Here is a 17089-nt window from a genome sequence, read left to right as displayed (position 1 = left end):
ACTTCACGTTGATTTTTGAGAATTTTTTGCTGACTGTCCTAATTTTCTAAAAGTGTAAATTTACAACCTAGTAAATCAGAAAATATAAAAATTTAATAGTGATCTGTTATTTAATTTTCTGAAAATTAAATTATCGCATAAAATAGTGGTATTTTAAAATAAATACTCAAAATGGAAAATTTAGATTTTGACAGCGATGATAGTATTATGGACCCCACATACGTAAATGATGATACTCCAACTACCTCTCGGTTTTTAAAAATAAAGAGAGAATATTTGGTAAATAAAGCAAACAAACCAACTTTGTAAGTTAGTCTTGTTATTAGAATCCTTTCTGCACACCTTGAAATATTCTATTTATAGAGACATGCACGATGAAACCAGTGACATAAAGACAAACTGTCGATTTTGTGTACGGAAATTTTCTTCGCTTGATGTCGAGTACTTGGGGCACTATGTAAGATTAATGGAACCCACAGCAAATGCTATCGACTTCTTACAAGGCGAAGATGACATGTACTTTGGGTACTTTATCGCAGCTATTATATCATTAAAAGTAAAGCTTATGCGAATTTTGGGGAGTGATAGTCTTGGAGAGTTAGCTGGAGTTTGTGGCGAACTAAATACTAAATGCCTTAATTCAACGATTTGAAGTATTTTATAAAGGTAAAAAATCAATAGTTTAAAAAGGGTATAGCCCAATAAATAATTTTCTTGAAGGAGGTAGAGAAGCAGAGCTGGCTTTGCTCGCAGCAATGTCTCATCCACCAATCAAGCTTCGTTTCCTACCTATTTTGCAGCACACGGCACCGCAGTTGACTGTGGATGAATTGAAGCAGATGTTTGTTGAGCGTGCTTCAATATATCCCTCAATCATCAAAGAAACAATAGCGCCAAAAAACCGTACAGATATGGGATTCTTAGATTTCGAAGAAATTGATAGTAAGTGGATTCACTAGTGAGATAATTGTTTTTTAATACCTTTCATATCAGGGCCTTCAACACTACTACACAAAGACGGCATACAAAACGAACTGGACACATTTCTGTTGGATGCGGAGACGAATATGAGTTCTCTTAACAAATATCCCAACATAAGGCAAATGTTTATAAAATTCAGCACGCCTCTGCCTTCTTTTGCTCCAGTAGAGCGTTTGTTTTCCTTTAGTGGAATATTGGACGCTCCCCGAAGGAACAAGCTAAGCGATTCCAATTTTGAAAAGCTAGTTTTGCTTAAAGCAAACAATTATTAGGATGCAATTTTTTTAATTGTTCTCATAACTAATACTTTGTGTTATTTGTGTCACCCATTTTTGACTCTTCCGTACGCCCACCCCCAACATGTAACCCGGCAGATTAGAATATCTGCGTCATAAGAAACACGTTTGATTTATTCACTATCAATATCTGACGCGCTCGAGTAACTGTAACTGTGTTTTTTATTACATTTTTAGAAGCCTGTAGCCTCTACCCACCATCACATGGCCTTTTTTTCTTCCCATCATATAATATTCAAAATCCAATAGGTCAAAATGACGCTCGAGTAAATCCCGATCGTGGGCTCCCCTACTATTAGGCATTATTCCAATAAATTGTTATTTAGATGACTATTCGAATAAAATTGTATCCGTAATATAATTATTAGCAAATCATTACTATGAATGCAATGGAATAACTCCGCAAAAATTTTGCCGATAAGTGGAGCAGGAGTCGAGATATTTGGGAAACTTGTGATTATGGTCTGATTTGGTTCATATGTAGAATGCGTGCACATATAATATGAGTTTTTTAAAAACGAATCGATAATAGAACGGGAGTTTCAAGGATTGGCATTTTACACCGCTTACAAGTAGCCCAGACCGCAAACACATCTGCCAAATAAATTTTGTTGTCAACTGATTTGACTTAGCTTTTTCCTATTTGGGCTGAAAATTTAGTGACTTTGCAAATATGTACATATGTACGTGCATATGTAGATACCTACATATGATACACACGTTCACTTGGTTTTTAACGACGCAGCTCAGTTTTGGGTTGGGAAACGCCTTCGATTTTTAATGAAAATTGCACAGTGAAATTTACAATTATTCACTTTAAAGTAACATCTGGCACTGTCATCACCGCTATGAGTTTAAACGCAGCGATATTGCTTGAGACATATATTCTGCAGGGAGGCATTTACCCGCGCGAAAAGGTATACGAGCGAAGGTGTGTATGTCCTTTTAAGATAGCCTTTGACAATCGACGTTGTACACTTGCTAAGCGATTGGATACCGCAATGTGTTGTCCTTGCATGTGCGAACATATGGCTATTGTATTGATGCATACACATTCACGCCCATTTGTGATTACGTGCTCGAGGATAAGGCTAACCCATGAAAAATAAAAAAAGAAATTGTTGCAGCCGTAACTAACTACGGGAAAATGTTTTACAAACCATTCGATTCATCCACTACTTTGTGGTTCGTTAACACATCAGATTTTCGTATTTTTTATTGCGCGTAGAGGCGGAGAGCAGGGGAAGTCCGATGTAAAGATATCCGATACATTTGCTACATTTGAAATGATAGAAAACATCCACTGTCGTAATTGCTGATCATTTGTATGCATCAAGCATCCTCTCCGTCATCGTTACATAAGAAATACATAGGTAAATTTTGTCACAACTACATTCATACATAACTAATGTGACCAACTATTTCATAGCTCAAAGAAGTACAGGTTAGGTTGGGTTAGGTAAACACCGCAAGCCGATTACCAACTTTCGAATGCGTCTAATTTCTATTCCTGAGAGCTCAGCGTCAGTTCAGAAGAGCGGGCCAAAATGCTCGCGAAGGTTGGGCAGTCTAAAAGAAAGTGTGGAGATGATTTCACTTTATCTTCCTCTTGACAGCTGATACAAAAGAGATCAGTTGAAATACCTAGTCTTACCGAGTGAATATCAATCGCACAATGGTCTGTCAGAAACCTCATTACTAGCTTTTAAGAGGTAACGTGGTATTCGGCCCATTTAAGGGGTAACGATGGGCCACTCGTTACTTACGCTGCAAAAGGTATTTTAAAGTGCCTTATAAAAACATTTGCTGCAGCGGAGAAAGGTCTTATTTTCCTATTTTATGTCACAAAAGGAGCATCGCTTTCTTTTTTCTACTTTATTAGGTATTTAATAAGGTAAGGGCCGAGCTTACACTAGGCCTAACAATCCAAGAATGTACCGCAGGAAGACAGAGGCGTCCCTACTTGCTCCTTATCTAGGGATAACGATTTAAGGGTGCCTTTCCAACGCCAGGTCATGAGCCACGCAGTTTTCCATGTCACTGTGACCCGGCACCTAAACTAGAAGAAGTACCTAAGAAGTACTCTGACGCGATAGATAAAGAAGTCAGATATTATTTTACCGATTTATAAAGCATAATCAAACCCATTACCAGTGAGTCCACCGCGTCCTTGATGGCAGATAGAGGCCAGATAAGGTCTCCGTGAAACAAGATAAGCTTAAATCTGGTTCCACAGAGCTAATAAATTACTTTGGGCAAGAGACCTTACCTTTTACCGATAGCACCCTTACAGCAGTACAAGACAACCGACACCTTTATTTTACCCTTTCCTCAATGTTACGCTTCCACGACAGCTTCTTATCCAGTATCAAGCCTAAGTACTTTTCCCTGTCTGAGAGCCGCAGACGAACACCCCCACTCGAGGAAAGGGCCACAACGGGTATCTTGTTCTTCCTGGTAAACAAGACCAGTTCTACCTTGCTGAGATATATTGCGAGGCCGCCGTTGATGGCCCACCTAGTTACCTGGTTCAGATAACTTTCAGCTAGATCAAAAAGGGTGTGTAGAAGTCGTCCCTTAACTAAAAGCACCACATCATCTACATAGGCGATCACCCGACAGCCCACTCTTTCCAGTTCCTCTAGAAGGTCGTTTAAAATCGCAGTCCAGAGCGCGGGGGGGGGGGAGAAAACACCACCTTGGGGAGTGCCCCTATTGGCTCTGCGCTGAGTGCAGGCGCTCCCCCACTCCGCCGCGACAGTTCTGTGACAAAGAAAGCTGTAGATAAGCCTTATTAGGTTGGTTTCAACCCCCAGATTATGAATAGACTTGACTATAGCCTCTGGAGTGACATTGTCGGGGGGGCCGACACCGAGCAAGGCCCCTACTGCGTGAAGGCTTTCCCTGACCACTTTAGCAATGTGTGCACGGTGGTGTCCACCGACCTTGCAATAAGCATTTTGAGCTCTTGAAAGATAGTCACGAGGCATCGCGTTTCTTATGTACAGGTCTATCCATCTCTAGCGGTTTTAGCAAAAACGAAGACAGACTGATAGGCCTAAAATCCCTAGGAGAAACATGAGAACCTTTTCCGGCCTTCGGGATGAACGCAACACTGACTACCCTCCAAGCCTTGGGGATGTACCCGGTCCTCATTCGGTTCCAGGCGAATTATTTGAACAAATTTATCGCCGAGGCCATGTGACGATCGTCCGGAAGATCGGAGAACTACAGGACCTGAAGTACAAAATATTGCAAAGAAGTACATTTGACTGTACTTCGAAGTACGAAGTACAAGAGCTAACATAACCACGCATGAAAATATTGGCGGGTATCTATACATCGATGGCGGCCGCTGTGGTGTAGTGGTTAGCAGTGCGCTCTACTATTCCGCACAGCCTGGGTTCAAGTCCAGTTTCCGACCAACATCAAAAAAATAAATAAATAAAAATTAAAAACAAAAAAGTGTTTTTCTAATAGCGGTCGCCCCTGGGCGAGCATTGGCAAACCTCCGAGTGTATATTGCGTAAGCGCCAACCTTTTATGTATACGGTGACCATCCGTCCTGTATTATAAGGGACAGTCCTTTTTTTTGACCAATTGTCCTCGTAACTTATTTATTTTATACGGGACGCCAGATATTCTATATATCTTTTAATGTCCTGTATTTGTCCCGAATTCGGTGTTCGGTATTTCCACGCCTTGACAGCTCATTAAAATTGTGTGCCTATGAACCAGTTTTAGGTGATGTTGGTATGTGATCGTAATTTTCTTCATAAACAGTTATTTTCTAATCTGAATATCTGTGCTTCGAATTGAGGAACACCTACAGTGACCAAAATATAAATTAGGATTCAACATCTTAGCCAGGTGTGGCTATTTTGCTTTTGTTTACTTAACGTACTATATAACTAACGAACTATATGAATCCTAATTTCCGACTTTTTGCAAAAACTATGATGAAAATGCCTGCGAATGGTAGCGGGCACTGCTAACCACTGATTGCACTTGCATCTTATTATACTTAAATTTAACGATTTTTTGTAACAAATTTCGCGGGGTAAAAATCTCCAGAAAAATATTCTACAAATTTGTGATGTTACTATAAGGAAGCTGATGTTTTAGGGTGAATACATTTAGGATCATTGAAGAAGCTTTTAAGATCTCTTAGCTTTTGTAGAAAAAAATTACCAAAATTACTTTTGTCCCGTATTCGGCTTTTATAAATATGGTCACCGTAATTATGTATATTCTTTTATGTATACATCGACAACTACTCTGTGAGGGGCCTTGTTAAGGGCTTCGATAGTTGACAGATACACTTTTAAAATTTTCTTTACTGCCCTGTTGTTTAATGGTTTGTACATGAATCTTGTTATTTAAGAATTGATTTATTTAAAAAAACCACGAATATAACAGCCAAAACGAATCGAGAAGAAATTGAGATATCCCAACGAAATTTGGTATGTAGGTTTCCCTTAATCGAAAATCGGCGAAATCGGACTGTAACCACGCCCACTTCCCATATAACGGTAATTTCCAGAAATACGAAAACTGCGATATTTTAGTAACTACTGAAGATAATTCCCTCAAAATTGATATTTACAATAATTTTCAGACGAAAAATAAGCATATTATAAATTTTTGGAAAATGGGCGTAGCCACGCCCACTTATGGTTACATGTGTATATCTTGGTAACCGGTGCACCAATTTCTTCCAAACTTGGCATAGTTGTTGGCCTTGATTCAGCATACAAAACCGAAAAGTTTCAAAATCGGACAATAACCACGCCCACATCCCATATAACGGTAATTTAGAGAAATACAAAATCTTCGATAAATCAGTAAATATTGAAGCTAATTTATTCAAAATTGATCCTTGCAACAATTCCTTACCAAGAAATACGTTTATGGTAAAATTTTGGAAAATAGGCGTGGCACCGCCCACTTATGATCACATATATGTATATCGGTAACCGTTCTACTAATTTGTACCAAACTCGGTGTGGTTATTGCGCTTGCCACACGTAAGCAAAACGTTGAAAATTATTGAAATCGGACTAAAATTACGGCCGCTTTTCATATAACGGTAAATTTCAGAAATGCCTGAAACTTCAATATTTCGAAATTGAAGGATGCTAATTTACTCAAAATTGATACACCCCGGCTTATCATCTAGCGGTAGGTTTCGGAAAGGTGAAAATACATATATTTAATACTTGCGCAGGGTATTTAATGTTCGGCTCCGCCCGAACTTAGACTTTCTTACTTGTTAATTTTGTGTTTATGTATGCATATTTACTTAAGCGAATCAATTTTTTATATCAAAGATTTTTAAAATATATTTTCTGAGAAGTAGAAAAAGTGGAAGGTATTTCATGTACAGATATGTAAAAAAACTACTAAGTATCTTATTTTTTCCATCGGTTTCCAAATATTTCTTTTTTTGCTTTTCTCCTATCAAAAGAGTTTTAAATATGTACTATTTTTTTTTTGTATAAAAACAAAAGCTTATCCAAATTTGTAGTATTAGCAACGGGCTTTTTCGTGCTTATTCGTGCTTTTATAAAATTTTACTGAACGCCCATGCACGCACGAGATCGTGCTGACAGCATATATTCCGGCCCGTACCCGCGGGCTTACGCAGGGGCCCGCCGGGCCCCCGCCAAAAGCCCGGCCCGAGCCCATCTCTAATTTGAAGTCAATCCAACAACAATAAAAAAACTAGCAGACAAAAATTGTGAATTAAGGCAAATGTTACAGTTTTGCACTCACTCTCAGTTTTGCATTTTAAAGTTATCTTTTACTTAGTCAGAAGTCAGATGACTTTTTTTCTGTATTTTAATTTATTCAGGAGGTGATCACCAGTAAATAATGTGGTTAATCAAGAAACATAAATGTAAATAATAGCTTTACTGCGGAAAGGTGGGACCGCAGGAAAAGTGGCAAAAAATTGTGGAATTTGCTACTTGAAAATGTTAAGACTGAAAAAAAATATAGCCTAAAGTGTTCCCAAGGACAAAGGAAGTCTGTCAAAAAATATTGCGGTACGATATCTTGTGAACTTAGTATCAAGTAGAGCTGCATCCACTATTACACAAGCGCTTAAGGTATTAAAATTAAATGCAAATCAGTAGACAGCGAGGCGCAAAGGCAGCATAAAAGAAGAAAAAACAATTTTGATCAAAGTATATGCGCGAGAATGGTAGAATTTTGCTGCATCGCACGAAAACCGGGCCGTTGCCTATTGGGATATGTTAAGCCTTACAGAATGCAATAAAAAACACTGATTCATAACATGTATCTAGCTGATTTTTTCCACGATAATAGTTAATTAGACACGCTTTACCCTGATTAATTCAATTTTTCAAATAATCATTATATTGTATAAAAATTTTACAATATTTTTTGTACTAAATAATCTATGCTTATGTTTATAAATAAATGTTATTTTTTTGCGTTCTTCGGTTGCACCATGCTCGCTGCGAGTCCGCGCGGCGCGCGGCATGAAGGCAAAAGCACCCGTGGCAGGAGCGAAAAAAGTTAATAACTAGCGACTCCGTGCAAGTTTCCGTGTTTTTCTTTCTTTTAAATAATGTATTATAGAATAAGGATTGATATTCAATGTAAACGTTTATAAAATCTGATCGAGAAGTAATAAATATTTCCATTTGTTTATAAAAATTAAAAAAAAAATATAAAAATTTTATTTAATATAATGATTATTTGAAAAATTGAAACAATCGGGCTAAAGCGTGTCTAATTAACTATTATCGTGGAAAAAATCAGCAAGATACATGCTATGAATCAGTCGATAATAAATGATTACTGAATTCATAAAAAAAAGTTAATAACAATAACTCTTGGAAAAATTCGAATTTTGCAAAATTGTTCAAATTATATTTTTTTTTTGTGGTTGTAAACCGAATAAAGTGATTTGTTCGAAAAAATCTTGACCATCCAATTTTGGGTGGCCCACTTGAGATATTTTCACTCACAGTGAATGGTCAATAATAGTTTGGGGTTATATTTCAAAAATTTTCTTGGTCCGTTTGTACGCATTATGCGTAAGGAACAGTATCTGTTCATATTTCAACCAAATTTGCAAGATGTGGCCGAAAAAATGAGAGTTTCTGCTGAAAAATTACCCAAAACACACTGCACATGTTCGCAAAAACTGGATACAAAAGCAAAAATTTGCTAATTTGAAATGACCTGCACAATCCGCGTACATGAATCTTATCGAGAATTTGCGAAATCAACTAAAAGCGTAGCTTACTAAGTATCCAAGTCCGTCCAATGGAGTACATGAGCGGTGAAAGCAAACCAAGGATACATGGGAGGCTATACCTCCAGAATTTTTACAGAGATACACATTAGGTATGCCAAATCGCATCCAGGAACTAAAAAAAGCAAAAGGATGCTAAACATTGTGTTAATAATTCTTTGTTTCGTGAAAATTGTCAAAAAGTTATTAAAAATATATGAGTGCAAAACTGTAACATTGGCCTTAATTTACATTTTTGTCTGCTGGTTTTGTTATTGTTGTTGGATTGACTTCAAATCGTTATGAGATGGGGAGTAGGGGTGTACCAATTAGAATATACAACAAAAATATGGATGTTGTTAGAACTTGGAAAGATAGCTGCGGCTGAAATAAAAAGTGTTACACCATGTTACAGTTTTGCTCGTCACTGTATGTATGCAATTTAAATAATAAATATAGTTACATACATGATACAAAAAAGAAGGTAGTTCCATTTAATGACATTCGTTGTTGTTGTTAAACATTTGACTTTTAATAAAATTATGACATTTCATCAAATTCATGCTACCTGATCACTAGAAGAAATATTTTTTTGTTTTAAGCAGAAGATTTTATCAGTACATTCAAAGATGTGGAATATGATGGACTTGAAAATTATGCCGGCTACATAATTTCGAAAATGGGGTTCATGACTACGAATGCATGAAGGAAGTGCTCAAAATTATACCTCCATATCATCGTTTAAAGTACGAAACCGCGTATCGTCGTTCTGCAAAACCGCGTAACTGACATTTTTTGCCAAAAATTGGATTTGCTCACACAACCTCATGGATCAAGCCTTATCCATTCGTCCTGAAATATACTAACCAGAAATGTGATTGCTTTATAAAAAAGAGAACCATTTTGAAATATGAGTGTTTTTACTCTCTAGAAAATAATTTATGCAACCACACATAGACAGTTTTGCATTTTGATGATACGCGGTTTTGTACTTTATACGACGATATGTTAATTGTTTATCGGAGGGCGGTCTGTTCAAGCCGACTTCAAGTTTTTTGTATACATTAGAAACTTTAAAATTTCAAAATTTATGAAATCTAATTTTTTGCAAAATCTGATGAGAAATTTAAAAGTAAATTTGAATTTAAATATAAAAAGGTTTTATTTGGGAAGAACATTCTTTAGAATTAGATTTTAAGATCGCAAGATTGCATTCAAAATAAGAAAACGAAAAAATAACAGCTTAATGCGCGCGTGGTTTTTATTATAAAATGAAAAGAACAATTACGATGACCTCTTCTTTAATAGTCTATATTTTATATATTTAAAAAAAAAATAGTGCGAGCTACGTAAGTAAAAAAAAATTACCAAGTACTGATGATGGTTTTTGATTTGAAATATTATTACATTGGTATAAATATTGGAAGGAAAATACTCCGATTTATTGTTTTAATATTACCAAAGTGGCAAGGCCGATGATAATACTCACAATTTATGAAACTTCAACAAATTTTATTATCTGTCAAAAGTTGTTTATTGAAACTACCTTCTTTTTTGTATCATGGTTACATATCATAATAATAAGGTGCTGTCACGTAGGGGGTGGTTGTTGTAATTTTGGCAATTTCGGCATATCAGCGTTACAGTAATGCCTACTCTATTTATTCCAATTTCATTTCTGGGCAAAATGGAACAAATAATGGAGCAGACAATTTTGTGAAAAAAGACTTTTTCTTTGTTTCGCTTTTGCTTTGACCTTTCGTTTCAAATTCATTGGAAAATTTGAGCGATTATTTCCAATAATTGTGATTTTGTAAGTAAATTTTTGGTAAAATATATACTATACTATAATCTATCTATCTATATATATAAATGTGAATGTCTGTTTGTTTATTACCTTATAACTTCTGAACCGCGGCACGGAATCGCACGATACTTTGCACACTTATTTGCTTTTACCCCGGGAAGGTTATAGACATAGAGAAACTGGAAAAGAGGGCGTGGCACCTCCTATACTAACTAAAATTTTCATGTTGTATATCTCTTGAAATATTTGTGGTAGAGCATTGGAACTTGCTGTCGAGATAAATAAAATTAATTCCATATTCATGCGAAAAATGGGCGGTATTGGAAAAGGGGGCGTGGCACCTCCCATAGCCGTGAATTATTTAATCAGCTCTTACATCGGAACCGCAAGTCACATGAACTTGAAATTTGGTATGCAAACATATCTATGGTAGGTGCTTATAGTAAGGTATATATAAATGAGTTTGTTTAGGGGCGTATCACTTAACATAGGCTTGGAATTTTTTATCAGCCGTAACTTCGGAACCACAAGTCACATGACCCCTTTAATTCCTTCTGGCGTGGGGTGAAACCCGCGGGTAAAAGCTAGTTATTTTATAATATAACTGATAGAATTCAGAATAGTAATTTTAAAATGTTAACAAAAATAAAGGTCGTAAAAAAATTCCCTTTAAAGTTAAGATATTTAAAAACTAAGTACGCATATACATGTACTTCAGAATTTAAGGAAAAAATACAAATAAAATTCCATACGGACTAATATATAATTTTTATTAGAATTTAAGAATAATTAAATAAAGAGAACGGTATAATTTAATTTGTTTTAATATGAATAAATGAAAGACGGAAAATAGTCCTTATTTTTTAAGTTTTAACCGTCATCATATGTGTGTGGTACGACCGTGCGGCCTTTTAAGTTTTACAAATAATAATTTTAAGGTAGAAAAATTAAACTGAATAATAATTATTAAAATCAATATATTTGATCGAAAAAATAAAAACTAAGTAATAATAATTTCTTTTGAGCGAAAAAATGAAACTGTAATTACACTGGTTTACAGAAAAAATATTTTATTGATGCAAGCTTCATTTAACTGGTGTTGGGTTCCACTGATATATGTATGTATTGGAAATAGTACCCAAAAAGTAGTAAAAATAATCCTAATATTTTCCCCTTTTTCTACTACCCCAAAATGCATGGCCGCAATTGGCATGCAGAAAAAGTGAGGTTATGTAAGTGACATCACCTTATATTTATTTCACCATGGTTACATATTATGTATGTATATAATTTTTTGTCGAATAATCTTCTGTCATCTGCAGATCTAACTTCGGATAACGTTTTTGAAGACTTTTTTTTTTGGAAGTGGCGAGAAAATGTTTTGTTCCCGTTCAACCCGCAAATTTTTAAAGACCTTCGCGATACCGCCCATCCTAACTATTTTTAAATTAGTGCATGGGTACCGTTATCCCGCGCGTCTCTAGTGACTACTAATAAATCAAATTATTGATATTTTTAATATAAACCAAAGAGGAAACTCAAACTCTCGCACTTGAATTGAATATTCTCCAACTCTATCTGTAAATGGTAGTGAGCTCTCGTTTAATAAATGAATTGTTTGCCCTTCTCTTTTCAGAGCCCAGTTATTACACATGCTGTACGTGCAAGACTCGTTACACCTCTGCTTGGCGTTTAATTCAACATGTGCAGCATTCACATGGCGTTAAAATATATGTGGAATTCCCCACGTCTTCATCCCCACATTCCACCAGTTCGGTTTCGGATCCTACGTCATCTACTTCACCGCTAATAATGCATCCACACTCGGCATCAATGCCTGTGGTTGTATCAGCACCGACAATAACCTCAGCGGTATCAACGACACAGTCTTTGCCGTCTTCAGCTTCCACATCATATCTTTATCCGCCCATCAGTCATCAATCACAAAAATCTGATAACTCGAGTACAAACTGCAGCATTAGTAGCAAGAGTAGCGGAAGCGGCAACGCCTCCACCAGCCTACCGGCACCAACTTGTAGTGGTCACTCAAATGCTGTCCAACAACAGCAACAACAAATCCAACAACAACTTCAACAACATCGAGTAGCTGTTGCTGCTGCAGCGGCAGTTGAGCAGCATAAGCAACAACAACAAAGCAATCTAACAACAGCAATGCAGAATGCACAGAACCTAGCGGTGGCTGCAGCAGCGGGAATGCGCCATCATAGTCTATTGCCTCCTCCAGACATGCACGCGAATCCGTTCAATCTGCTGAGAATGCCCCTACCACCGTCACTGGCACAAAATCCTGTAGTTCCTACGGTCACACCCCTGTTTTCACGGCCCCATCCCGATCACTATAGAATGGACCAACTGGTAACGGAGCAATTTCGGCATCATGGCCTTAACTTAGCGGCAGCAGCAGTTGCAGCCGCCAACTCCCTTACCTCGCCGCACTCCGGTCCTTCACAATTCAGTCAAGGGAATGGCGCTCCTTCCAGCAACTCGATGGAGCCCAGACCACCCTCGAACAATAACAGCCACCGGGGCTCCGCGCCAGCCACACCTCTGCCACCGCAACCAATAATCATCCCACAACAAAATAACCCGAATCAAGGTGGGCCTCAAGCAGGTATGAATCTTGAACCACAGATGGATTTTTACTCGCAGCGATTGCGTCAGCTTGCCGGAACAACAAGTCCTGGGGCTGGAAATATTGTTAACTCGAGCTCGCCGAGTCCACGACAAAAGCAATCGCCACACTTCGCGAGTCCATCACCATCCCAGCTACCTCCTACTCCAGTAACAAATAATACACGGCCACATTCATTAACTCCACCACATAAGGGCGACTCTTCGAATCAAGAGAACGAAAATATCAACTCAACGCCACGGTCAGCATCCACACCGCCCTCGAAGCCGATTCAAGATAATTCTGCGGTATTCGCCTGCGCTTATTGCGAGAAGAAATTCCGATTTGAAAATAATTTGATTATTCATCAAAGAACACATACCGGAGAAAAGCCGTACAAATGCACAGCTTGTGAATTCGAATGCTCGCATATCAATAAACTGATGAAGCACATGAGGGTTCATCGCAGTCCGGAAGATGTCGCAAGTAATGCAGGCTCTGTGGATTCCAACGATGCTGAAGACTCTGAAGCTGATGCCGATGCTGACGCAGAAGCAGAGGGTGAGGCGGAGGTCGATGGAGAGGAGGATAACTTGGACGAAGACGGTATGGAAGAAGATGAGGAAGATGAAGGTGAAGACGGGGAAGACATCGATTATGAAGCCGAAGATCTAAGTGTCAGCAATCGAATAGATGGAAAAAGCGAAAGCCCTAAGACCACAAGTACCGGCCCTACATCGTTGGTAGGTGAACTGATGGATAAGTTCGGTCTATCGAACATAGCTCAATACTCTGAAGCTTACAAACAAGCATTACAAGAATCTGGAAAATTCAAATACTTAGCAAATAAGGATCGAGACAATAATAACACCAGCAATTCGGGAATATCGCAGATGTCAGATAAATTGAATGGTTTCCCAGCAGCATTACGCCTGAGGGACGAGCTTTCGAAGAACATGTTTCAGCAGTCATCCCAACCTGATGCACCAAGTCAAGTGCCGCTCTTTAATCCGTTTCAAAATCCTTTCGAATTGTCCAAACGTGTAAAGATGGACAACAGCGACTGGTGGAATATGTCGGCATTGCATCGGAATGACTCGATTTTCGAAAATCTTAAAATGAAGCCTTTGGGACTGGGCTCTGCCAACTCCATGCTGCACAACCCAATGCTGAAAAAGGATAATCGCCAACGCAATGACACGTGCGAGTTCTGCGGAAAAGTATTTAAAAACTGCTCTAACCTGACCGTGCACCGCCGCAGCCATACCGGCGAAAAACCATACAAGTGCGAATTGTGTTCCTATGCCTGTGCGCAAAGCTCCAAACTGACCCGCCACATGAAAACCCACGGACGCACTGGCAAAGACGTCTATCGGTGCCGCTTCTGTGATATGCCCTTCAGTGTACCGTCGACTTTGGAAAAGCACATGCGCAAGTGTGTCGTCAATCAGGGCAAGGCAGCGGCAGCAGCTGCAAATGCAGCCAACGCTGTTGCAGCCGCACAAGCTGCAGCTGCAGCCCAACACCTGCAATCACAGCTGCCCACGCAATTATCACCTGCAAGCTCGATCTCATCGTTCCCACCTCAATTTGTTGGCATGGCCGGCAGCAACACTGGCAACAATATCTCACTGCCCGGCAGCATAGGCGGAGATAACGAAAGCAGTCTACCCACAAGCTTGCCATCTCACCCCATCTCGTTGAAGGAGGAGGCATGACTTTTTCCCCATTGGATTGGTATCGCCAGCAGTGGCACGGATAGCGGCATGAGCTACAGTCCACATCATCAGCATTTACAAACGGCGCGATTGTTGCCACCGCAGCATCAGCATCTTCCATTCGATCCCCGCCTTCACCATCAGAACCACAGCTCGCATCCCCTGCCTCAAAGCTCTCAGCCCCATCAATTATCGACAGCAAATCGTATAATGTCCCGCATTTTTTAATATGATTTAACCACTGTTATCAGCACATACACACGCACCCACAAAGGCATGGATATGTAGTACATAGTACTCAAAATAATGAACCAGAAATTATTATGAAGTTTTTGTGAATAAAGGCCCGACCCGATGTATACACACACACACATACATGCATGTATATTTGTATATACATATGTATGCGCATACATATGTACATACCATGGTGAATATGTATTGCTCTACTACGCTCTAAATTTCGCCCCATCTGTTTTCGAACCCAGAAAAGGGTTTTCAACTAGAAATCCTTGCGTGCTGTCGAAGGTACCTTTAATTATCTTCAATAGAGTTTTTCTTTTCTGACCACCACATAGTTTTTTATACAGAGATACAACCAGAGGCATTCGATACCAAAGCAATAATCTAAAAATATAAATTAAGTATACACTAAGTCTCTCACATGTATTCAAATCTGCATACACACATATATTCATATGAAAATTGCGAATGTACATATGTATGTAAATATGTATGCATGAAAATTATACTTAGTATTTTAGTATTTTATTTTAATTTGAGGCCTTACTTGCCTTATCTGACTTACATACTTACATACATAAATAAATATAATTTAATTAATGTGTGAACTCCTCTGAAATCTTTGCACTTTCGTTTTCCCCAGTGTATATTTATTTTCATGCCCAGTGATTGTTGTATGTACACGATTCTTATGTATGTACATAATTGTAATTAAAGCAAAGAAAGTATTAGTAATAAAACGATGACATTTCTTTTGAATTGGTTTTTAGAACAATCTGCCCGTTCGATAATATTCATGTAACTCATTGAAGTTGCATAGGTTTACACAAATATGTACTTGTTAATATTTTATTGTGAATTATTAGAAAATATTTGTATATGAATAAAAAAATGTTAGCACTAAACACAACAATATGTTCGACTTTGGGTTTTGGGTAATCATCCATAATACAACGCAATTAAAAGACAAGGATCTTTAAGTATATTCAAGACTGAAATAATTGCGTGAATATCATTGTTTAAAAACTCTTAAGATTTTAGAACTGGTTATATGTGAAGTATGCATTAGTTGTTATTTGTATTTCTACTCAAGCCCGTTGTAACTCAGAAAAATTTTACTTTTTAAATATTTCTTGAAGAGAATTTTGTTTTTACAACTATTTAGTTAGTATTACAATGAAAACTTCGTTTAGATAAAAAAAAAATCAAGCCAAACCTTGCGGACTAAAGGACTAAATCTTGAGAAAACTTTGTTTACGGCTTTAAAAAAGTTTTGAATATGTAAGGAGATGAATTTAAATCAGTGATAGTCAACCAGCTCAATTACCAATGAGCCCACGTTGCCCATCACTGTTCTAAATGCATCCGAGTATTTTAAAAGAATAGTTATCACTTTGTGAAAGTGTCTTAAAGTAATCACTTTTATTTTTGATTGTACGTGTATGTAAGTAATCAGCTAGAGGCACTCAATTTTAAAACTGATTTCTTTAATACAAAACTGGTTTCTTGCTTTATAATTTCACACATTGCCTTGTTTATGAAAATGATATTGAATTGAGTCCAATAAAACTAAATTATTATTTTGCCTATACGGAGGTTTGTCGATAATAAATCGAACTTGCTCCAAAAGTAAGCATGCATTCTCACATACATACATATAAATATTATGGCAATTCGCTATTTTGTATATTCGTTGTTTCTTATGTAAATGTAACTTAATAAGCGTGTGATTTGTTGTTTCTAGTAGTACAATAAGTACACTTGCAACAACAATCACTCGTTCGTCCAATTACACAAGATACAAAGAATACACAAAAGAAGGAGTACGCATATTGTATTAGAAATTCTTCGTGTATTTAGTATAAAATGTATCCTATGAATGAATGCAAGTGTGAGTGCTTATATGTAAGTATGTAAAATGATTAATGAAATGTATGCGCAAAAAGTACTTATGCGTATGTAAATATGTATGTACATATGTATGTATGCGCGGCAGTTTTAACTGAGTACGATTTTTACTTAACTGAATAATGAGTTGGTTTCGTTATCCTTATTTTGAAGTAAACAATGCAACTAGTTCAGTACATACATACATACATACATATGTACATATTTACGAATACATATGCACATAATAACGACTAA

General features: G+C 37.4%; 1 protein-coding gene across 2 annotated transcripts in view; it reads left to right on the top strand.

Annotated features, from left to right (window-relative positions):
- LOC118734302 (B-cell lymphoma/leukemia 11A) overlaps positions 1-15675 on the top strand; it is a 301463-nt gene extending 285788 nt beyond the window's left edge. For both annotated transcript variants that reach the window (XM_036464020.1, XM_036464019.1), the window contains one exon: positions 11988-15675. In XM_036464020.1, the coding sequence (XP_036319913.1) occupies positions 11988-14701 (2714 nt within the window). In that variant the 3' untranslated portion in view covers positions 14702-15675. The remainder of the gene's footprint in view (positions 1-11987) is intronic.
- Positions 15676-17089: the final 1414 nt, after the last annotated feature.

This window comes from Rhagoletis pomonella, unplaced genomic scaffold, assembly GCF_013731165.1.
Source record: "Rhagoletis pomonella isolate Grant_MI unplaced genomic scaffold, Rhpom_1.0 Rhpom_scaffold_00002, whole genome shotgun sequence".
Classification (NCBI taxonomy): domain Eukaryota; kingdom Metazoa; phylum Arthropoda; class Insecta; order Diptera; family Tephritidae; genus Rhagoletis; species Rhagoletis pomonella.
The sequence above is the reverse complement of the archived record's forward strand: the minus strand, read 5'-3'. Positions and strand labels throughout refer to the sequence as shown.